At 41.1% G+C, this 24394-nt stretch overlaps 1 protein-coding gene across 2 annotated transcripts in view; it reads right to left on the reverse strand.

The window, feature by feature from the left end:
* NAV2 (neuron navigator 2) overlaps nucleotides 1-23245 on the reverse strand; it is a 362557-nt gene extending 339312 nt beyond the window's left edge. For both annotated transcript variants that reach the window (XM_050335112.1, XM_050335111.1), the window contains exon 1: nucleotides 22852-23245. In XM_050335112.1, coding sequence (XP_050191069.1) covers nucleotides 22852-22926 — 75 coding nt within the window. In that variant the 5' untranslated portion in view covers nucleotides 22927-23245. The remainder of the gene's footprint in view (nucleotides 1-22851) is intronic.
* Between the last annotated feature and the right edge of the window lie 1149 nt (nucleotides 23246-24394).

A 24394-nucleotide genomic window follows, 5' to 3' on the forward strand; every position in this document is an offset into this window, starting at 1 on the left:
GGAAAATATTAACACAGCACTGCTGACAGCTGCTACATCTGTACACATAAAAGAGTCTCAATTTTTGTTTCAAAATCACCTTTCAGGGCAACTGTTAGCTTGTGTCCTGCTCACAGCTGATTAACCTCAGTGATGGCACTGACAATGACTCAGAGTCTCCTTTTGCTTAGGACTTACCATTAAAAAGTAACACAAAACTAACTCCCCTGCAAGCCTCAGGAAAAATATAGTTTATAAGGTTAAAAACAAGGACTTCAAAGGCATCTTTCTGGCTAGCCTCAAGGTGGAATAAAAGTGTTGAGTTTACACTGAGTAGGTTTAACCCTGTTTTAAAGCACAGAATCTGTTGGAAATCCTACCCAATACACCTTAACTGCAGGTGCTCAACACAGAAGATTTGTATTTGATGCTCTCCAAGGATACACAATCCTTTCTCTAAGTCCCTAAAAGGCATTTGACTTCACCTTCCAGTGTTCATCTCTTCCAGAGTCCTGCCTAACAAGAAAATCTTCACTCCACCTGAGAAAAAGGCAGCACTGGTGTCCCAGCCCTGGTTTCCCCTCTCAACACCTTACTGGACCAGCTGGCTCAGAAGAAACCACAACACAAGCCCATAAGTCCACAGTGTCTGACAGGAAAACAAAAAAAAGAACAAACTGAGCCATTAGTCCATCTAAAATTGTTGGGGAAAAAAAAAAAGTGATCTTGAGAAATCACTTTGAAACGACGATATGAAATGGTCTCTGAGTAACAAATGCAAAGCTCTGTTTCTTGCAAGATATTTTTCCTGCTAAGAACTCTGGTATTTTTCCCTCAGAGATTAGGTCCCCTTCTCGTAACACAGGGCAGGAGTGTGACCATAAGAGCCCACTTGCACCTACAGCAAGATCTCAGAGCAGGACTGACCTCCAGCACGAGCAGTGCCCGGGGTTAAGAACGGCAGGTCTGTTGTTGCAACCTTTGCAACTCAAACCAGGAGGTTCCTGCGCCCTCCCTGAGGAGCACATTGAATTATCCAAGCTGGCAGCAAAACACAAAAGGAGAGTCAAGTCTGTTGCTCAAACGCTGTGGCAAAGCCACTCAGGTCGGGCTTTTTCCTCCAGTGCAAGGGCAGCGTGGTGAGGAGAGATGGCACGCAACAGGGAAGGAAAGGTCAGGGACAGAAAGCTCTGAGATAAATAAGCTTGAGGCTTTTTTTTCCCCATTGCAAAGGGAGAAGTCTGCCAGAAGTACCTCTGGGAAGAAAGAGGCGTTTAGTTTTTAAAAGCATTTATATCCTTGTCGGTGATAATTGAGGGATTTATAATATTACACACGATTAAACAAATCAGGGCTCACCAGCCAGAGACACTCATCACTGGTCTGACCTCCAACCCCACGGTACCTCAGGTATAATTAGTACAATGGGACTTTCTCAGCTCTTTATCAATTTCTTCCCTCAGAAGGGCAAGGTGCTATTGTTTTTAAACTTGTGTATAACCAGGACATTCGAAATATCAGGTAAAAGTCCAAAAATGACACCTTTAAGTGCTCTGAAAGTGCAAAGCATTATTGCCTAAAATTAAAAAAAAAAATACCCAAAGGAGGGGAAAAACCCACAACACTTTTGCCTGAAAGATAATGGAAATTGAGAGTATTTTCTTGTACAGAGCCAGGATTGCTGTTTAGCTTGACCCACAGGAAGCAGTGAAGTGCTATTTATGACACCAACAGGAAAGGAAAAAAAATAATTTTTGAAGCCAGGTAGTATTGCCACTTTTAGTTCTATTAATATAATGGACATAAAATTTGAGGCATTTAATGATCCACTAAATCCCACAAAAGGAGGCAGCCTACTGCTCCCAGCAGCAGTGCTTCCCCTGGAGCTTGTGCCAAGCTGTTAAGAGAGCAGTGAATTCAAGTGCTTCATAAATATTTCTGCAGGACTGTAAACACCCATTTCAGTGGGTAATACCTGTGTACACATGGGAAATACCGAGCTAATGCAACAGTAAATAGGAGGGAAAACTGTGTTACCCAGGACAATCAGGCTGTAGATACTGGCAGACACCAACTTAATTTATACAGGGTATCCCCCAATGCCCAGTCCAGCTTCTGATCACCTTCTCCTCATCAGCCTGGCACCAGCTTCAAAATGCCTCAAAACACTTGACAGTTTTTAATGCTGAGGTGTTTTAGGATTCTTCCTTGGACAGCTGTCAGTCAAGAATGAGGGGCCAGGTTAGGATGAACTATGGGAAAGGGCCAAGGGAAAGTGCCAGCGTTTGGAGGACTTGCACCAATTCATTCACCTGCCTCATCAGAGCCAGTTCAGAAACCAGGAGTATGAAATAGCTTTAAGAAATGTGCTTCCCAAAATATTAATACTAGTTTACATGTTGACTGAAAACCCTGTGCTTTAAGACTGTTTGGGGATAATAGGGGGGCAGGCAGGAAAAGAGGCAGGGAGAAGCTGTTCTGTGGAAGGAAAGGGTCGCTTCTTTCAGGTTTTTGAAATATTAACCCCACAGCCCCTTGAACATCATGTCACAGCAGTGACTTCCTACCCCTCCATAACAGTATCAGCAGCTACAGAATCAGAGAATGGTTAGAGTTGGAAAGGAACTTAAAGATTATCTAGTTGCAACCCCCTGCCACGGGCAGGGATGATGACTATGCACCTCTGTGCCAAGGTAAACATGCACAAGACACTTAGACATTCCAGCAGCATTCACAGTCTTACATCATGCTGCCTTTTTACCCCCCAAAAATGCATATTCCACTGCCTGCCATCAGGAACAGTGATCTAGGACGATGCTGTGACTGATTATACCAACGGGCAGGACCATCTAACGATGGCACTGCTCAAGTGGGACGTGACCCACACTGACACAGCACAGGACGTGACACCACTTCCCCCTTAAAAGGAAGGGGGCAACAGAAAACCAAGTCAAACGTGGAGACCGGAGCTTAAAATTGCAAGCATGATAGGTTCAGCCTCCACGCAAAGAAAGCCAAGGGCAGCGACCTGGTGTATATTAGAATGGAAAACCACAACTCCCAGGGTCCCATCACGTGCACAAGCAAAGCATCAGTCAGGAAAAGGCCGAAACACAACAGAATGCAGCAAGACTATGTGTTTCCAGTACTATGGCCAGGTCCCTTGTTTTTGATTTCTTCTCACCTTAACAACCTTTAGCCCCAACCCCTCCAATTGTTTACAGTCCTGCCCTGACTCCTATAGTGTTCTTGTTACCATTTTTACTCCCAAGCTGCTGCTACCACGTTCAAACTTATCTTCTGCCTAATCAGTCATTCCGCGTTTCAGAGGCGGCTCGCTACGTGGAAATAGCTGTAACTGAGTGATAAAATTTTATCTATTTGTGTTTACACAAAGGACTACTCATTTCACATGCAGGATCCAGCACACAGACAAGCCTTGCTGCAGAGGCTGAAGTGGGAAAGCTCACTAAATAAAAGACCTCAGGCTGCCTGTGCTGGTTTTGTCTGGGGCAGAGTTAGTTTTCCTCACAGTGGCTGATATGGAGGTATGGTTTGGGTTTGTGCTGGAAACAGTGCTGATAATGCAGGGATGTTTTAATTACTGCTGAGCAGGGCTTACACAGAGACAAGGCCTCTTCTTGCTCCTCGTGCCACCCCACCAGCAAGTAGGCTGGAGGTGCACAAAAAGTTGGGAAGGGACACGGATGGGACAGCTGATCCCAACTGACCCAAGGGAACATACGGTGTCATGCTCAGCACATTAAGCTCAGGGCACATTTGGAGTGATGCCAGACAGAAGCACAGTTTATCTTAAATAAGCCTCAAGAGGCACTTACCCTAGTTTAAATCTTTGTTGTGCAACGAGGAATACTGAAGGTTTTCCAAGTTCTTAATTTAGCCCCTACTGGAAAGAATACAAGCCACACAACAAATGCACAAGTCTAGTTCTGGCTTGGACTTTTGCTCACCAAAGAAACGTTGTCGATAGAACTTGGATCTTTCCATTATCTACAGGCTCTGTCCCCGTTCCACAATCTCATTTATAGGGTTAGCTACCTGAAAAGATCCAGTTTCTTCTAAAAGACACACCCAGGAAGAAAATGGTGTCTTACTTTCACCCACAAACAGGAAAGTCTTCACAGAAGGGGCAAGACAGAGTCTTACTTCTTGCTGGGAGCTGAAATAAGTGTAGAGCTGCTACAGGTATTTATGATCAACCATAAGTAAGGAACTACAAATACGCTCTAAACACATGCACACCAACAAACAAAAAATAAACAAATAAATAAATCAGAAGAGCCTCTGGACCTTCCCTTATATATCAGACAGACCCTTACAGAAGCAGTAAGTCAACATCACAGACAATAAACTTCACAGGAAAACATGTGCAACATGTGCCAAAACAAGCCATCCACTCAAAGAACATTCTTTACCCTGAACTGCCTGTTAGCCAGGAAGACCTAGTCCAGAGACACTTCTCCAGCTTAGCCCCTTTAACCAAGTGCATTTCTATAAATAAAGTTAACAATTTGATTAGGCATCTATAACCATTATAATAAAGGCTTATTTTAACCTTTTAAACTTTGGGTTTACTCTTCATTACCAAGAACATGTATGAGCTTAATTTGAAGTGAATATTAACCCTAAGCTTCCAATTACAATGTCACGCTCTCAGTGAACACTAACGCAGCTGGTGTTAATATTTAAAACAAGGGGCTAATTTGTACAGAAGGAAGTTTTAAAAAGCCGCAGATTTTTATGAAGCCACAACCCAAACACCTCATTGTAGCCTCTAAATTACAAGTACAAGCCAAGAAGAGGCCACTGCAGCCACCACTGTGACTCCTCACGAAAGGTAGCTCTACTCCACACGTGCTTTTAGAACCAATCCTTAGACCTTAAATAAAATTAACAGAAACATAAAGCCTCGTGAAACCAACTGCACAGAAAGAAACACGAAAACTATCATTAAGGATGCCTGGGTTTCTTAAATTTTGGGTCGGAGTGGGAGCAATTTGAACATTTTTCTATTCCTAACACATAGTACTTTGTTGTATTTGTGGTTTACGTGACTGTGGAAGACTCTCCTTCCTCAAAGAAGAGATTTTGAAGCACAAACTTAAATGTCAAAAGTGTTATTTTCATTGCAACTATGACCTTTAAAGTAAGTAGGCACTTAATGACAGAGCAACTGTCCAAATCTTCTAGTGACACTAGAATGAGGAAGCAACGAGCTACAATTTTTATTCTTTTTTTTTTTTTAAAAAGCTCGTTATTTCTTCCACTATTTGGAACAGCTGGTAAAAGTAATCTATTGGCAAGGCCTGCCATGGGACCAAAAAAAAAAAAAAAAGTGTATTTGCTATGGTAGATTACATACTTTAAACCAAAATGAAAGGCTGAAACATACAAATATTTATAAAGGAATAGGAGGTTTCAGACATCCAAATTGTGCAATAAATATGCATACACATGCATTAGTTCAGCGTGCTGTAAACACATCCCTGGTCATTTTATACCACACTTCTTCCACAGATCCATTTTGCCACGTTGCAGCCACAGGTACCTGCACTCCCTGCACAGTCACAGAGTCCCTCAGCTCCAAACTGCTCCCCCCTCCCGGAGCAGCACCAAGCCTTGAGCACACACACACTGCATTTATCCCTCAGGGATTCACTGAAATGCTAAGGGCATGCAATGCAGTTCTGTATAATATCCCTGTGAACTGCTTGTTATTCTCTGTATCGGTAAATCAGAAGTCACACGTTACCTACCACTGTGAATATCTCAGGGACAAACACGCTGATGTTCTACACTTACAGGAGAAAGCCTGATGAACACGTCCCACGTACCCAGAAGAGATTGTTATGCAGATATGGACAGCTTTTGAGACTTGCTGGTATTGTTTGAAAAGCTTTACTATAAAGTCGTGAAAAATCGGCATTTTTTTTTTCCTTCTTCTCGAAAGCCACCGCTTTAATTTCATCTGGGAAATCAATTTACACAGACCCAACAATTCCTGGTGCGCACTGCTTTGTAATGAGAGGGAAAGGGTGACAGAAGATTCTCCAGAAGTCATTACCCACTTTAAAAGATACAGCTGAAAGCATACACAGGAGGAATTATTGCAGCCTCTGGATGTGCTTGGCATTCAACTGCAATAGCTGACACAGAATGGGATACAGGGAGCCACACATCATTAGCCTTACTGACAGAGACCTGTGCAGGACCCAGTTTAAGAACAACATCAAGCATGGTAAACAGCTGCTTGGCAGAACAGTGTTTAGTCAGTCGGTTTAGTCTGAGTTCCAGCCCAAAAGATGCAGCCCTAGTTCTAGTGATGTTTGTCACTGAGCTTTCCCTTCCTTCTCCACTACTGCAAACTTATCCAGACTTACAACCCCAAACTTTTAGGCTTCCACTTGTACCTAAATAAATATCACTACACAGATTGCATCAACTCATCCTCCAGTGGAAGGCTACAAATAGGAATTTTTCCCGCTCCAGGAACTCCACTGAAACAAAATATTTCTTCAACAACGTCCTTGTCACACCAGTTGAGGAAAGCACATTATTCCTAATGACACAGTGGCACTCCCAGTCTTATCTCATTAGTTCAGATGAGCATTAAAAAGTTTGACTGACTTGGATGCACCACTGAACAAAATCTACCAGGCTTGACTGGAAGGATATAGAAAGAAAAGTGTTAATTAAAAGTTCTGATGTGGCTCCTTCCTTGCCGTTACACAGCCATGGAATTACAGATACCAGCTGACCCGTGGAATTCAGAGGTACCTCAAAAAGCCTAATTTAAGACTATTTATGAGCTCAAACCTTGCAGTAATGGTTACACTGGGAACCTGAGTAGCAAAAACCACAGATGAAGCACTTCTAGACATGGTCCTGCATCTTTATATACATTATCCCAGTATTTTCAAAGCTAGTTAGCGGAACATTCATAACAATCGTTCAAAGGTCTAGAACGAGGATCCAATAAAACCAAAATACAGTGAAGAAGGAAACTGAAGGAGAAAGGTTTTTGCTTAATCTCAAAATACCCAGTGTTTGCTCAAAGCAGTGTTAACAGATGTCCCAGAAACTGCTCTTTCTGGCTTTCTCCTCACAGCCCACAACTCAGGTCCTGAGCCTACACTAGACCTCATCACCAAGGTGCAAGGATTGCATGTTAAAGCAGGAGAAAACAGCCACAAGAATCTGACGGGGAACCTGCTGACAGCACATAATCAAAACACGCATTAATTGATTAAACTTTCAGGTTAACCTTCAAAATGCATGTTCAAGGACAGGTCGTACAGGTTGTTCCTGCCTAAAGACGGGAATTTCAGCTACCAACCATACAGGTTAAGCAAGTAGAAAAGACTTCTTTATCTACCAGCTTTTCTATTACTCTTCACCAATGTATATTTTAAAATCAACTCACATTACTAAAGGGGATTCCTTTATGTGGTGAAATAATATGAACAATAACACCTAAGTTTCTCCATTAGAACTCAAACTGGCGATGGGCACAGTGCTCATTTTCCAGTGGCATCACCCCCACGCCTTGAATTCACTAACAAAAAAACCCAAGATTTATTTCTCTAGGAAAAAAAAAAACCTGTCAGAATTAATACCACAGGTTAGCAATGGCCTATCTGATAGGGAACTTTTTCAACTAACGTGTCAGACCAAGCTTTCAAAGGCTAAGAACAGCAAGACCCCCCACCCAGAAGCACATTCAGGGTGGTGTGACCATCATGCAGTTTGCCAGTGCAGAGCAACAGGCCGGTTCTCCTTTCTAAATCGCTTTCAGGCTTGTTCCCGTGCACAACAGGACTCCTCTCACAGCATTTTAATGAAAAAATCAAGTATTCCTGATGGAAAAGATATGCTCTGTTTTGTGGTTGATATTCATAGGACTTCTCATGTTATTCTGCACTTCACTCCTTGCCTCTAAGCTATTAATTGCAAATGTGCTGCTGGGGAAAGTACATCTTCGGAAATGCAAGACTGAAAAACCCTAATTTTTCCATGAAAAGTATTTTTCTATGTGCATACTAGCAGGTGTCCAGCCACTAGGGCACCACCCTCCTCAGGATCCCCTGCATGTAGTTTAGGATCTTAGGTTGGGTCTAAAATGGCAAGGATACTTCGAGTGCAAGTTTAAAAAGAACAAAGAGCAAAATAAAGCCCCTTATGCAAGGCCTCAGATGAGAAAATCCATTTTTCTTCAGAGAATATTACCATAATCACAAGACCTTACTTTTGTGAGACGAAAAATTCTTCTGTTGATCACAGAGGGAAACTCGTGGCAGAATCGGAAGAGTCTAACTCAGACTTTATGAATTCCAAGCACCCTGGGAAATAACACAGGCCTTAATATCACCACTGGCTGTCTCCAGCAAAATGCAAATTAGGATGTGAAAGAGACTACAAACCCCTTCCTCTCCTTCAAAAACCAACAATTCCTCAGCTTTTTTTCCATTTCTCTCACTGAGTTTCCACGCTCTGTGCTGCTGACGCTTGGGTGGACCACTGAGGTGATGCAGTGTAAACACAGCTAACCTACTTGAGCCAAAAATTGGAAAAATTAATAGCTGAAAAACACAGCAGAATATACCCTGAAACACAGTAAGCCATCACCAAGCTGTTCTGTGCTGAGCTTCTTGCTCCTCCCTTTCCATTGCTTCAGTGGGGAAGGAAGAACTGCAACAATTATTGTTACAAAAAGGTCAGTGCACCTTTACGGACAGACAGATCCGGGCAAAACCACCACCTTCCATTTCTGGTTCCAGTTTGGTGGGTACCTTTTCCCCAAAAGAAATAATGGAGTCTCTGTCCCAGACATCTCCCCCACCTAATTTAGACAAACGTAAGGATAAAGGTTGTAGGATGTAACAAAACGCAAAAATGCGAACTTTCAGCGATTTAACATGGTTTTTCATTCTCCCTGTGAATATGCTTCTGAAATACAGGTCAGAGCCAGACAGTCAGTGTATGAGGAAATAGCAATTGGATCATTTCTGGTGAGAGCACTGCATTGTTTCTCTGCTGTTACTGTGTGTCTGCAAAACTAACTTGTTCCAACTGCGTTTTCTCTCCATGTGGCACAAGACTCGCTATTCAACAACCTTTCCTTTCCAGGGCTGCAGTGAGGAAAGGGAGCCAATTTATATCATTCTTCCTTTTTTGTATAAAGATTTCCACCGTGGTGTGAATTTTGTTTAAATTCATTTTCAGAAATCATTTCCTCTGTAGCTCTACATGAGCTTATGTCCCAGCACCCAGCAACTCCAGAGCAAACTTTTAGAATATGTCACCTTTAGTACAATATTCATAGCAGGCTCAAAACACTCAAGAGAAAAGAACATATGAAAGGCTTTTACATAGTCACAACCTTCTTTCACTGAACTTTCATCCCTCCCACCTTCATCTCGTAGTTTAGGTTTTCTGAAATATTCCTGCATCCTCTCTGTTGGCCTCTGCCTTTTATCCAGGGCTTTTCTGGATAAAAATCTCCTCTATTTCTGAGTGAACAGATCTCTCCCTTCTGCCTAACCACTTACATCATCAAGGAAATCATTCCCTTGATTGCCCTAACAGCACATTAGCAGTTAAAAATATATATATATTCCACCACTTAAGCCTGCCTGCCTGCCTGAAAGAGCAGATGATGCCCACTCAGGCAGCTCTTCTACACTCAGATCCCCCATCCATTTCAATGCTAATTCCCCAAGGAGAATGACTACAAAGACTGGGCTCCTGCAAATATTTATAGCATAATTCAACACAGTTAATGAAGTAACCATGACACAAACCAGAAAGAATACCAGTTTAATGTGTCAGGCCTTAGCCACATGAATAGAAATTAATATATACACATAGATATCATCTAAATCATGGAACAACTACAGGCTCTGCATTAATAAATAGTGCAGCTGTAACAACACAAAAAAACCCCAAAACTGAATCCTAAAAGGTAAAGGAGCTTAACAGACAATCACACAAACAGTAGAAAAGCTAAACTTCATTTTAGAAAATAAACTGGTGTGGATAATCAGTATAGGTGACCTAACTTTCTCTTCAGTAGATACAGTGAGATGCAAACTACTTCTGTACTATCAGACACGGAAAAAAAAATTACAATTCAGGTTAAATGCTGTTAATTAAAAGAAAATAAAAACACAGCAGTCGAAGGGCATGTATTTACATGAAAAGTATGATAATAGTACCCATCTTCTAATTTTCAATCATCAGTTTTACACACTGCCTGAGCGATAAGTTGCTAGTTTTGAGTGCTTATCAGTGCACACACTGGCAATTTCAAGCAGTTTTGCTCACAAAAAAACCCAATATTTCTGAGCTGCAGTCATCTGGTTTTTACAAGCATCTGCTATCTTTATTACTTTAGGATTTAACATTCAAGAGGGTATATGAGGCATCTAGTGATTTAAAAGATTTTCTTCCTCACAGCAAAATCCTTTAAAAATACACTTCTGTGCTCATATGCTCGTATTTCAGTTGTATTGGGAAACCAACAGAAATTAACCTGAAACCTAATACTCTAGTCCCATAACTACTTTAAAATCCTAATTCAAACTACTACTCATACCCTCGCTTTTCCAAAAATAATGCGTGACGTGAATGGCATTAATTCCCTAATTAGATATTCTTCTCCCATTACCCCCAAAAAATTGGTATTTGATGCGATGGAAGTGTGCACAACACGTTATTAATCACTGTCAATAATGTGAAAGGTTGCAAAGATAACTGCTCGTCATTATAGAGTCCGGGCACGTGGCCAAAAAAGAAAAAAAAAACCAACCAAACAAATAAACAAAAATCACACATGGATATTAACTTATCATCAACGGTTATGAATAGTTTTTGGCTTCCAAAGTTCAACACTCAAACACCTGACACGCTGCCTAGAGGTCCCTCACAAAAGCCTGGATGTCAGAAGGTTTAAGTGCACGATGCTCTCCGTGAACATCCAACACACTGCCACATACGCTGGGTGACAACGTGCTCAGGCTGTGGACACACACACAGATTTAAAATATTGGGAGTCTAAGACTTGATTTTGAACCGTTTGCTGAATGCACAGCCACGTTTTCCTCTCGGGCATTAAGGATGAAACCAACCTATTAAACAGTTACCATGTTGTTTTACGTCATCTTTGACGTTATCTGCGAAGGAGACAACGCTACATTACAAATCAGCACAGGCTTTACCCAGCCACTAAACAGAAATTAAGACTGAATGTTTTCATTATTCAGAAGCTGTAAAATTTCTAAACTGAAATCCGCTTTCTAGTTCGGTAGGAATGGATATAAGAATAGAAAATAACTGCCACAATGTAAAATGCACTCTAGATTACTAATCTTAATTGGCAACAAAAGGCATCGTTGAAGCTCATCATGGCAGCTGACTTGCAATAGAATAATTTCAGCATACTGTTCTCTTTCAGAAGAAAGGTCAGTCATTCCAAACTCCCAAATGAATCTGGTCATGATATCTGGACACCCCCTAAGTTGGCCAAAAACACCTGCAAGCTCTAAGGAAACCTAATTACATCCTGCTGTACCCTCTGCAGACCCTGCTAACAGACCCCATTACCTCTCCTCTAAAGGCCCATCCCCAGCTGGGGCAGCAGTGACAATGCACTCCAGAGCATTCCGTGCTGGTTTTGTTGTGGTTTAAGGTTTTGGGTTTTTTGTTTGGGCTTTTCTGGGTTTTTTTGTTGGGGTTTTTTGTTTGTTTGTTTTAGAAATAGGGACAAGCATGTACTTCAATTTTTAAGCAGATTTTCTCATATGAGATGAACGCTTGTATTATACTTGCTTTCATGTTGCTTACCTTGTGTTCTTGTCTACAAGGCTAGAACAAGTATTTCTCATCATTCATCAGGATTTCCCAGTTCTAACCCCCATTATACTGATAGCAACAAAACGCCCCAAATAAAACCCCAAAACCAGCACTGCAAGAACAAGCCAGTTCTCCTCCAGCTTCCCCATCCTCCATCATCACATTTCTAATCTCCCTGATCCTCAGATCAACCGAGGATCTTGGAGCTATGTTGCCTAAAAGCCATAAAGGACCATGGTGACAGCTGGATTCATTTAAAAATAATGCCCACTTGAAAAAAAAAATTAACTTGATCCAAGGGGAATCCAAGAGTGGGAGCTGTTATCTCAGATATTCTCATCTGTGTAGGACATCAGATAAAGACAGGTGAGTAGAGAAGACTACAAGCAGAACACTGTGTGTTTCTGCCACTACTGGTTACAATGTATGCTAAGAAACCTGGATTTTCTGCAAGTGTCACTCAGCTCAGTGTGTATCTTTTGTCTCCTCGTGGTTCTGCCAAAGCAATAAACACATTCACACTCAGCTACTGTAAACGCAGTGCACGACACTAGACCACCCACCATCAAGATTTGAAGTTCCAGGCCCTTATGAAAGCAATCATCTGCCTATCTATCTAGAAAGACCCTTGTCTGTACATGTTTCCATCTATTTTGGCATCTCAGTGTGCTGTGTTGCCCTCCAAGTTACTACACAGTTACACAAGGTGAAAAATCTTCCCCCACGCTCAACTTTCATCCCCTGCCAGCTGGTCTATTATGTCATGTCACTGGAGTTTTAAAAGGATGCATCCATGTATTTATTTTTCCCACCTGCTAAATATTTATGAAGATTTTACTCCAGTCCTAACACACGCACACTATAGCTAATCTTTCTTTCATTTAGTCAAGCATCTTAAAGGAAAAGGAGTCTGAAGACAGGCTATTCCTGTTGCCAAGCCTGAGATCCAGAAGTCAGCACATTAAGCAAAATGATGCCAGTCTGAATGACAAAAACAAAACAAACAAAAAAACCCAACCAACCACACAAAAAAACAGCACATGAGATTATCATGAGTTTCACAACAATGGAGTGAAGCATTTTAAACCTGCTAAAACTAAATGTTTGAAAGAAAGATCTCTTCTGTTGTTTGGTGATGCTTTCCTCATTCACAGGATGTGAGCTACCAGCCTAAATGACACCAAAGTACAAACGTTATGCAATTAAGAGATAGTTGTTGCAACTTTCACTCATTTCTAATATCTTATACTGATTTTGATCAAGGCTGATATGGAAAGGACACACCTGCAATGACTAAACTAGTACTCTCTAGTTTTTGCTTGGTTGGTTTAACATTCATGTTGGGAACCAGTGGGACCATAATGGAACAACTGAGGTCCAGTTCCTGCCTGTATCACAAAAAATTTAACTACAATTCAACTTCCCTTATCCAAGGGATAAGGCAATTCTGTGATCTCTCCAGTTTCTAACCACTCTTATTTTAACTGTGTTTACAGGATTTACTTAAAGATTTTGAATATCACAGCACTAAACTGAAGACCTTTTAAAAATTCATTACCTTGTTTGACACGATACAGCAAACATCAATGAAGAAAACAAGGCATCTGAATTAGAGAACTTCAGAGGGAGACACTGAAATAACACAGACAATTCCATCTGCCTTGTTACATTTTTGGAGTAGTCATATCAGATGTGTGTTGTTTATCCAAAACAAATCCTCCAAGTTACTGAGGATCTGATAGTCACTGCTGTCATCACAATGAAGAACTGAAAGACTCCAGCAAATAAACTGCAAAACTGAATGCCTGCAGCACGTAGAGTTCTTGTTTTCCACCTATAAGTGAGGTTTTTCCACAACAAGCCTACCTTGTCTCCATCGATTTCTCAACTATTATCAGATCTCAGAAGCTACACTCCCTTGCCCCTCAGCTCCCTTGAATTCAACTCCTTTTTTAGTGCAGAACACTTGAAAAATAGCTACACAAGTCTGAGTACATATTTATTACCATCAATGTGCGATAGCCTCGAGAGACATCCACGCATCATAATCTGTTAGCAAGAAAAGGAATCACAGTCTTCAATACCATGCTATTTTTTGCCTAATGCTGCAAGGACAAGCTAATTTGTAAGCCAGATCATTCCTTTCTAAAAGGATGAATGACAGTCTTTTGTAAAGAAGGGATTCTTCTAATTCTATCACAAAAAAAAAAAACAAACAAACAGCCTCTCACACTGACTTTTATTTCCACGGGAAAGCTGCAGGAGCATCTCAGTCTCCCAAAGGCAGGTCTGGTTTCCCATCAGAAGCTGCAGGAGACTTCTGGGGAATGGGAGAAGGTTGAGGTGTCTCCACTGGCTCCATCTCCCCCATAATGCTGTGCACATGTCGCTCCACATGTCTCTGTCATGTCCTACCTCAGGGTTGTTTTGCATTGACAGCACAAGATCAGAAATCGAGAGCGAACTGTCTGACTGGCAAAAGGCTCTGTGGGAGAAAAGGCAAGAAACTCAGATGTACTTCCCTTCCAGTCTTCCTCTGCAAAGGGGAATTATGACTCGATCCAGAAAACAACAGCAAGATACTGCACTGCAAAGGGATTTCAGCTGGGAGAGTAAGTTAAGTTAGTCCAGCAGCCTCCTACAGCTATTTCAGAGTTACACCAACGTAACCTTGAACAATTTTAGAAGAAAATATCAGCTTTCATCTGTAACACATCTACTTTACCACCAGGCTCTGTTACATTTTAAGCACTCCTTTTAGCAACCCTCTGAAAATGATATATGAACCATGAATGCACACACAGACAAATGATGCTTTTCTAGGAGGAACAGCAGGAAACACACACCTTTGTCACACTCACCAAGAGCTCCCTCACTCTGCACTGCACACCTATTTTAGAGCCACACACTGCACTGATAAATATGCTTTGTACTGGATCCACAATTTAACACAGAAATCTAATTTCTTGGTTAAATACACTGGAGCTTTGCTGCTACGGGAAGTTGTCACTAATATTTGTTTCCTAAAGTCAGGAATTGTTGCAGTGTGCAAGCATAAATAAATCTACACCACATCTGTCAAACTAGACTATAATCAAGCAGAAAAACCCCTAACACTGACTGCCTAAAAATAAAATACTGACAAATGCATGTCTGTCTCTCCCTAACGCCTCTATTTCTGCAAGACCCTCGAGGTACTCTCGAGCTTTGTAATATGCCCTAAAATTAGTAAATAAGTCTGAATTATCACAGGTTATTTCCTGTACGCTCCTTCCCTCCTTTTTTCCCATTCCCTTTCCTACCACTCCCTTCACCAGGGATATCACAATAGATAGCAGACCTCAGGGATATCAAATTTGCTTCCAGGCACAGACATGACGAGAGGCAGTGTCTGACTGTCCAGTATGAATTTCCCAGCTATTTCGGTTTCAAAGAATTTAATACCACGGCCCACACGTTATTCCAAGTGACAATTACTTCAAAGCCAACGGGGTGGCCATTTGCATAATAATGAACATTTTTCTAAAGGAGGTGTGCAGGAAACCACACGCTAATGAGTTCTAACGTGTATTATCTGAAAGTCACCCTTGCTTCACAAAAATAATTAAAAAAGCAACCTCTGATGTTTACCTACTTGTACCTTTCCTGTAACAGACTGAGAGACACCTGTCCTATTAAATGCACAAAAGCACACAGGTCTCGTTTTTTGCAACACTGAGTCACCTGGAACTCAGTAATTTCCGCTGGACTGTTCTCGTGTGTAAGGACTGTGGGAGTGGGCTGGTTTCTGAAGGGGTGCATCAGGGGAAGTGCATCCTATGGCACAGAAAACATGGGTTTGCTATATCTTAATCACTGAAAGAATGAGGGAAGTACAGCAGTTTCTGTTGAGGTGCATCTCACAGCTGCAGAAGCATTTCCAAGAACACACTGGCATCAGGAGTAGATTTTTTTTACAATCTAACCAGCAACAGAAGAATTTTTTACCAGTCATAGAGTTCTCCTTAGCATCCTATAACCCATGTTTGATATAAATATAACAGCCTTTTCCTTTTTCAACATCAGAAGTTCACTTTATTTTCAGGCAGCGTTCTTTACACCCCAAAGAATATATACACTATACTACACAGCACTTAGCTGTATTTACTGCTTGAGCCTTTTGGTTTCATTACCTTTGAGATTAGATTGATGAAGCCATTAGGATCTTAGCTATAAAACCCTCATTTATACCACAGGATGTGGAAAACTAGAGTAAGAGGCTCACTAATGCACTGAGACACGGAGGCAGCATCAGGTCCAGCTTCCACTCTTTAGTCCACACTCACGTGGGCCCCAGACAAGGAACCCCAAAGCCAGCTAGAGAAGACAGCACGTGTAATCCACCACAGAATCAAGATGCCTGGCTAAATTTTGAAATATCCCAGCTAATTCACGACCATTAATTCTTGCAGTCATCCAAGATAAGAACAATAGTCATGTGTAACGCCTTGGGGTTTAAAGCATGTTGTCAGCAGCAGCAGCTGGAGGAAGGGCTGGATTTCTTCCCTACACACAACACAACCAGCTGATGCATCATATTGTTGGGTTTCTGTCCAGCTCTGAAAGATCAGCTATTGATCTGTGCCACGGGCAGCAAAGCAACACCAGCCATACTGTTGTTAAGGCTGGAACAAACAGATCACACCAATTTATTCTTAATCTATAAAAGAGGGGGGGGTAAAAAGCCAGTTTAAAACTAGATGCACACAAATGCAAGCAGGGAAGTTCCTGCAGGCAAGGGCAGAGTTGGGGGTGTCATGTAAAGCACCCATCAGCATCAATCCTCACTCCTTTGAAACTGGAAATACTCTTCCATACAGAGTAACACAATTTCAGCAAATGGAAATAATTTCTCCCTGATTTTGCACAGTTCCATTTGCAACAGCATCTGCACTCATCTACTGTGTAAATGCTCTACCATGCAGGCATTTTCAGAGGCGTGCCTGCCAGGATTTCAGAATAAACCCACAAGAATAATTGTCCTGCTTTTTGTTCATGTTGGGGGGGAAAGTGGATGTCAGGCTCTTCCGACCACACCGCAATCCATCCTCATGCTCTATTTTTGGTTAACAAAGATAAAAAAACTGGGCATCCAGCTAAAACAGTGCCATCAGCAAGTTTGTAAAAGGTGTTATAGATGTTTTCAACAGAGATTTAAGGAGTCCTATCCTTTGTAGTGCAATGCTTCATTGGTAATTCTCCCATTACTGCGTAGCCACAACACAAACAGCAGTTGTTTATGCATCTCATCACCTACCTGGCTGCATCTCCTGATCAACTTCACTCCCTCCCTCTTACCAAGGGTTTAAGCCACTGTTCATGTGGAAAGCCAGTATTGTCCTTCATCACCTAAACCACCTGTGAGATGAAAATCTTCAAAGCACACCCAAATGATTTACACAAAGTTATCCTTTCTATCCTACAAAGCTCCATCCTCTTACAATGCCATCTGCTTGCACATGGATATTTCTTCCACATCCTCAGAACTTTAGATGGAACTCCTTAGTCAAGTTATTTTTAAGATAATGAACTTCCCTCAGTACGAGGAAGAGAAGTACAGTCTTGGTGACTACAGAGTTTTTTGTCCATTATTTTCCTGTTGTTCAGTGAAATTAGTGTTGTGCTGCTTCAACCAAAGTGACTTAAAGAATTCAATTCAGCGTTGTCAGCCAGAGAGGATAGAACTGTGCCAACACACCAATAAAAAGGATTTCTTTTTAAGCTAGATTTACTCTGATGAACGTGTCATTTAACTGAAATTGCAGAACCTAGCAATATGAACAACTGACAGATTCACCTGACCACAACAGGAACAGAAATAAACATAAATAAACCCACCTTATAAATCCCATCCATGCACATTCCATCTGCAGGTTTTAGGAGCCACATGTATCTCCATCCACTGCTGAAAGTCACAGCACATGTCAATGTGCTACACACAGTTTACTCACTTTACAAAACAAGAAGGGAAACTCAAAAAAAAAAAACCATGCAAGTCTAAACCTCAAGAAATCACACACAAGGTTTTTTTCATTTTAAAGTAACAGACTCGAGCAAAAGCAGGGGCAAGAAGATGAATGACTGATAGAATTACACTTGAGTCAATTCTAGATGAGTCTACACCACTGAGTCCCCAAGCACATGAGTAAGTCCCCCACCACTTGCAGTCCAGACTACGTCACCACAAACCCTTTGTATCACATCCTGATGTGAACTTGCACAAGGTGGGGGGAAAAAAAAAATCACCCCCCAACTTTAAAAAGTTTGCAAAACTCCTTTTTATCAGACAAACATTATGGGATCCATTGTTTACCTTATAAAAAAAATATTTGTCAATATGGGACATTCCTTTAAGACCAGAGTCTGACTGGGAAGGGACTGGCAATACCAAATCACACTCAAACAACCTTCACTAGAAACACATCAAGGTGAAAATCAGCATCAATAAAATGAACAGAACTACCTGTTCCTTTGGGCTAATTTCTTAGTGAAGAGTGGTTTAAAATACTCACAGACAGCACAACCACAAAAAGGGTTTCAGAAGCATCTTAAGAGCAGAAAACATAGAAGACCTTAAAGCAAAAGCCAAGCCTTGGATGGATCACCAAGGCACATCCATGTAACCAAACCTCCCAAACCTGACTCCGGGAATACAAAGTTTAAAGTAGATTTCCTAACAAATCTTAATTACTGTAAGAAAAAGCATAAACCCCAGAGTTAGGAACTAAAATCCTACCGAGATTGTGATGTTTATGGAAGGTTTTAAACATGTGCAAAATGAAGAAGTTGACATTTTCTCAGTTCTCTCGCTCAGTGGATTTTTATTGCATTTCTATTTCCATAAAAGCCCAGTTAGGTAAATTATCAGAACACCACATAGCAGCTTGCTGTAATTTCATAAAGTAAGCCTTGCTGAAATTTATAAGTGGTTATACTTGAGTGCTTTCACACTGGCTCAGCAGCACAGAACCCACCAACTGCATCATTGTCTCAGCACAAAATTCTGCTAATAAACATCACACTCGGCCCCCATTACCCTGCTTTAATCAGCACGAGCTCCCAGAATGAGCAGGTCGATACATGTGGAGACTCCTTCTGCTCTTTAAACTGCCTTTGATATCAAGGCAGCAGCAAAGCATCCTCAAGCAAAGCGGAAGGGTGTCAATAATAAACCAGGAAAAAAAGCAAGACACAAACCAAGGAGAAAGCTGCAGCATATGGCTTCAGTCACGTGTGTCACCACGACTGCTTCCAGAAAAACAAGTCAGGAGAGAAGACACCCCGTGCAAGAGTGTTAGTCTGCTTTTAACACTGTAAAACTGCAGCTCACACGTTCTTCATTCAAAATTAACAACAAAAAAAAATAAAAAAAAAAATAAATAGAGATGAAGATGTTTACTACGAAATAGCAAGAGGGAAAAGAAATACACTGAAAGGCCTCCATCAGTTTGGCTTCGCAAGGTCCAGTGCCAAACCCACTCTGCCTCTGTGGTGGCACGTCCAGGTGGCTTAAGCTGATATTTCAAAGTCCAGGGTGACAATTTTTTTTGCAGTCAAAACCTAAAACACCCACAAGCCCACGCACAAAAGCAACCAACCACCTCTAAGCCCTGTGAGGTGCGATATTACCGTGCTGCTGACAACAAACACAAGTCCTTCCTAAAACCTACTGGCCCAGTACATCAGGAAGTTACCAATAAAACTCTTAAGAAAAAATTAAAACAGCAAGTCAACCAGAGACAAAAGTTTAGTTGGGCAACAGAGCACATATGAGCATAAAACACACATTTACAGAGATGCTTTGAAAGTCTGAATGCATTTCACAATTATATTTTACTCATCAATCACAGAGTGTTCATTCAAGTAGAGCAGAAGACACTTCTGTCACTACTGCACATACACATTTCTTTAGCACGTCCCACTGACTTAGAGCTACGGATCTGAATGAAAAGGCACAAAGAGAGTGGGAATGAAGTTGATGGAAATCAACTGAAGAAATATTCCATTTCAGTCATCAGCAGAAAACGCATTTAATCAGAGCACAGGGCAGTACTAAATTTTTCATGACACGAGACACGGAAATGTACCTAATTAGATTATTTTAGCAGCAGCTTTTACGTCAAGTCTCCTCTTCAAGAAAACAATATCTGAGTTTACTGCTCACGAGCAATCACCCATTTCTTATCAAAACAATAATACACATGCAAACCCTTGAGACAAAAAGTCTGCAGTATCACCTCCATTACTCTCGCATTTAAAGACTTCATTGCAAAGGTCGTATACTGGCATAAAACCTGCTCACTTTATCCACATTAGTATTCATGTTAGTAATCCTACCACCTTCAGATGGTCTGCTTACACGGTTGTTAAACCTGATCAAATTTTTCTCTCCTGTATTAGGAGTTACATGGAATTTGGCTGTGTAATTCCCACCAGAGCCAACTTAAGATATGTACATAAATGCATTGCTATTCCAAACATTAACATGAGCCCTCTTAAACTCAGCCTGGCAAGCTGTGATGAGTGAAAAGAACATGCTTTGACTGATTTCAGCACTGTCAGAGGCAGCCTTGCTTACAGATCTTGAAGATCAGCCAACGCATAGAAAGCACACACACACTCTAAAAAACAGTTTAGCATAACTACTAAATCTTGTCTTCCTTTAATCAATACAGCTACAAAGCTGGTACCTAGAAATACACTTATCCCCTCCCATCAAAAGAAAAGGAAAAAAAATGAAATTAAAGCTTTATTTCTACACTCCAAATGCAAGCCTGGCATTCTCTATTTTACTTAGGAAAGACATGCCAGATCCATCATCGAGGGGTGCACATACACACAGTGATTTCTTACTGCTTCAAAACCACTAAACAATGGTTGACTTTATGCCCATAAAATATATGGTGCTAAAAAGGAGAATGCACTCACCCAATTTAAAGAGAGCTTGGTCTTATTTCTTCCACCACAAGTCTCACTTCCAATAACAAAAAAGTGTCTACTGATGATTAATTTTAATGGCCGATGATCACACATCCACTTTAGCCTACCAGAAATCTCAGAATTTTAAGCTTAAAACCACTAAAGTTTATATTACCATTCAACTCCATAATAACAACAACTGAATTGCATCAACATTTTTATTCCAAACCGCTTTTTCCCAGTAAACATAAGTCTAAGCAAACCTCTCCTCAGTAAGCTTTCCCTGAAAAATTCTATAGGAAATGAAATGTAATACTCTATTAAGACTTGTTTTGCAAACAGAAGTGAGAGAGATCACCCAAGCATGCAGAGCCATTAAAATGGATCTTACATATATCATTATAAATTTAATAATCTCCATGACGGCTCGAGTTCAAGTTAAAATGAATGTCAGCAAAGCATGACCAATTGATGTTATCCCAGCTGCCACTGAGCCTCACTTGGGGTTATATTATACATTCAGAGGCCCCAACTACATGTGCACCAAATACCCAGAGCCAGGAGCAGATGGGAGATGTAGGCTTCTATACCTATCAGCAAGGAGAGACAGACATAATTGCATATTAATTTTGGTGCATCAAAACAATTACAGCCCACTTCGGTGTCACAGGTCGCAAATGTTTCTCCCATCACCCCCCAAAGTGCAGTGTGATGTTGTACACTTAAGGAGGGAGGGGAGAAAAAAAAAAAAAAGTGTTCTAGCAGCCTCCAGAAATTAAGTCAATAGAAGGATTTTGTTACAGCACATATTGATTTACTTCAGTCCCAGAATGCTTCCTTGGAAAAGGTAGAAGGAAGACCTTGGCAGCTTGTCAGTTAATAGATCTTGCTTGGTGCAATTAAAATACATTCAGAAGTTCTGTTTTGTTCCCCAAATAAATTTTGCTCCCCAAATGCCATTTCTCTCTAAGGAAACAGCTGCGTTTTATCCAATTTCTGAAAGTTTTCCAGGCCGCTTAGATTTCTAATGGGGTGACAGGGAAACCACTCTTATTCTTCAGCAGACTTGATGAAATTGTGACACAAACCTCCCTCTCTCCAAAATGAGGCAGTGCTGTTGAACAGCAAAATAATAGCTGACAGTCAATTTTTTTTTTTTTTCCCCAACTCACTTTTCAACTGAAATAAAAATCATACAGGGGAAAGGAGCTCTCCGCACAAAGCTGAACACGGCGTTTTCTATCGCCCATCAAATCTGCGTGGAAAGTGACATCAGTGATTTATCCAGTGGAAACATGTCAAGTTTTAACATTTTGCTTAACTGGTGCCAGCAAAACAACTTTCAAGTCCCAGTTGTTCACAAGCCACAGCCTCCTGTGTGAGACTGCGAACTTCATTCGGGTCAATTTAAAGCACCAACCCATCAGGATGAAATAACACAGCGCTACCTTGACGCACAGAGCTTCCACGAAGCACTGGGACAAAGAGAGGTCCAGCAGCTGGCACTGGGCAATATCTGCTGTGCACTCTGTTTCAAGCTGAAATTACACCTGGCAACTCCAGTACAACGCAAACATGACCACCAGGAGGACGAGGATACCGTCAAGTGCGTGACATTTTCAGCAAATTAAAAACACCAAACCCCAAGAAAGCGATTTTTTAACCTCTCAACCAACGATATCAACAAAACAAAAAAATTAAACTGCTAATAAATCAATAAGTTGTCAATCAATAAGAGCCAATGTATTTCATTTTCACTGTATGTCTCCTCATCAACAAACACCCACAATTCTAGAGGTTTTTCCCTTCTTTCACTCATATTATCACTTCCCCTTCCCTCAGCTCTTTACTCCACACATTGCAAGAAGCTTGAAGAGAAAGACAAACATCATTTGAGATATATAATCAGGAGAAGAGATGTAGAGCTGGCTAAGCACAGTGAGCAGCAAGTGCAACTGATAAAAGCATTATAAGGAGCTCTTCTGCCACTTGTGTCTCCTTCAGCAATTTAAGCAGAAAGTGCTTTCGCCTTTTGTCACTTACCCTTTTTTGATCTTCCAGTCCATGTGTCACAGTCTTTCTTTTCTGATGTTGGCTGGATTCAGAGCCAGGTTCCATTTCCCAGCTACAAAGGCTCTTCCAGCCTCTAAGCTTTCTCTAAAAATCCATAGCATAAACAACAAAAATCTAAAAATAATAAAAAAAGCGAGATAATTCCTTCAAACCTCATCCATGTCCTTTATCGCCCTTCTAAATTCCTGTTTGCCATCGCTGCTCATTATCTCAACAAGCAGTCATTCTGTGAGCCTCTGTATCCTACAGTAGCTCAGACGAAGGTTTCCATGTACATGCCTCACAGAAGGATGACAGAGCTGAATCCAAACCCAGTAGTTTGTGCCACATTATTGCTCCATCGGCAGCCTTTTCAGTGCATTCCTGGCACGGATAATTTATATGTCAATAAAGGTGTAAATGTGCATTTAATCCACTGTGTTGATATTATCAGCATCCCTCTCATGGGCCGCCTTCTTCCCATAAATCAATGTAAACACTTCACAGTGATAATTGCCTTTTGCAAATCTAGCAGGTGTTAATTACGTAAAACCGTCCATGCACGCTTGTCATCTTCTTCTATGTATTCAAACAAATACCTAGAAGGGGGAAAAAAAGGCAGTTTTTACCAGCTTGAAAGAAAACACAGCTACTGATATTCTTTGCCCACCACCAGGAGCCACGAGTCAGAACTGATACAATAATTTCTTGTTTTGAATGTACTCCACTCTTCATGCAAGCCTCCCAAAACGCTTTGATGCCTGTTTAGTGTGTTACCTTGCCTTTGGGGCTTCTGGCATAAAAACACCCCAGAACCACAACCACAGTTGAGCCTTCTGCAGCACTGACTGAAGCCTGCAAGGATCAACTCAAACCCCAGCCTTGCAGGATTCGAGTCCCTAAAGCCAACCCCATTATCCTTCTGGGGTCTCTCACCCAGGAATCTTTCTCCAAGGTCTGTAAGGTTATTGTGTGTCACCCCCCCCCCAAAATCCTGAGCATGCTAATACCTGAACAAACAGCTTCCATTATTGCTTGGGAAAGAAAGTGGTGCCTGAAATCACAGCTTAGTAAGTCAACCACCTTATACCGCTGTTCTTTTTCACACTGAGGAGTGCAACTGGACTACAAGAGACAAATCACTTCCTGAGTTAATTTGTAAGGTGGGATCAATACCAGCAGGCTTCAATATGCAGGCACCAGGAAAAAACACATTTACTACACTGAATTCCATGCTAAAAAAAATAGGCTAAATATTAAATCAATTTCAGCCACATCAGCTGAGCATGGTATAAGACCACATATTTAGCTGCGTGTTGTTACAAGCCTGGTCGCGAGACAAGCTCCAAAAAAAAAAATCCAAACCTCTGTCCTGTGTAACAAAGGAACCAATAAAAGAGAAAACCATCAGACATTCTGCCATCACTAAAGGATAAGCAGCATAAATAAAAATACATTTTTCATAACACAGTAGAAATGTTTGTTCTACGTGCTGAGGTCCCCTGTTATTCCGAGGCAAAAATCTTGACAACAG

This window comes from Myiozetetes cayanensis, unplaced genomic scaffold (genome assembly GCF_022539395.1).
Source record: "Myiozetetes cayanensis isolate MyiCay16 unplaced genomic scaffold, myiCay2020 scf6-25, whole genome shotgun sequence".
Lineage (NCBI taxonomy): Eukaryota > Metazoa > Chordata > Aves > Passeriformes > Tyrannidae > Myiozetetes > Myiozetetes cayanensis.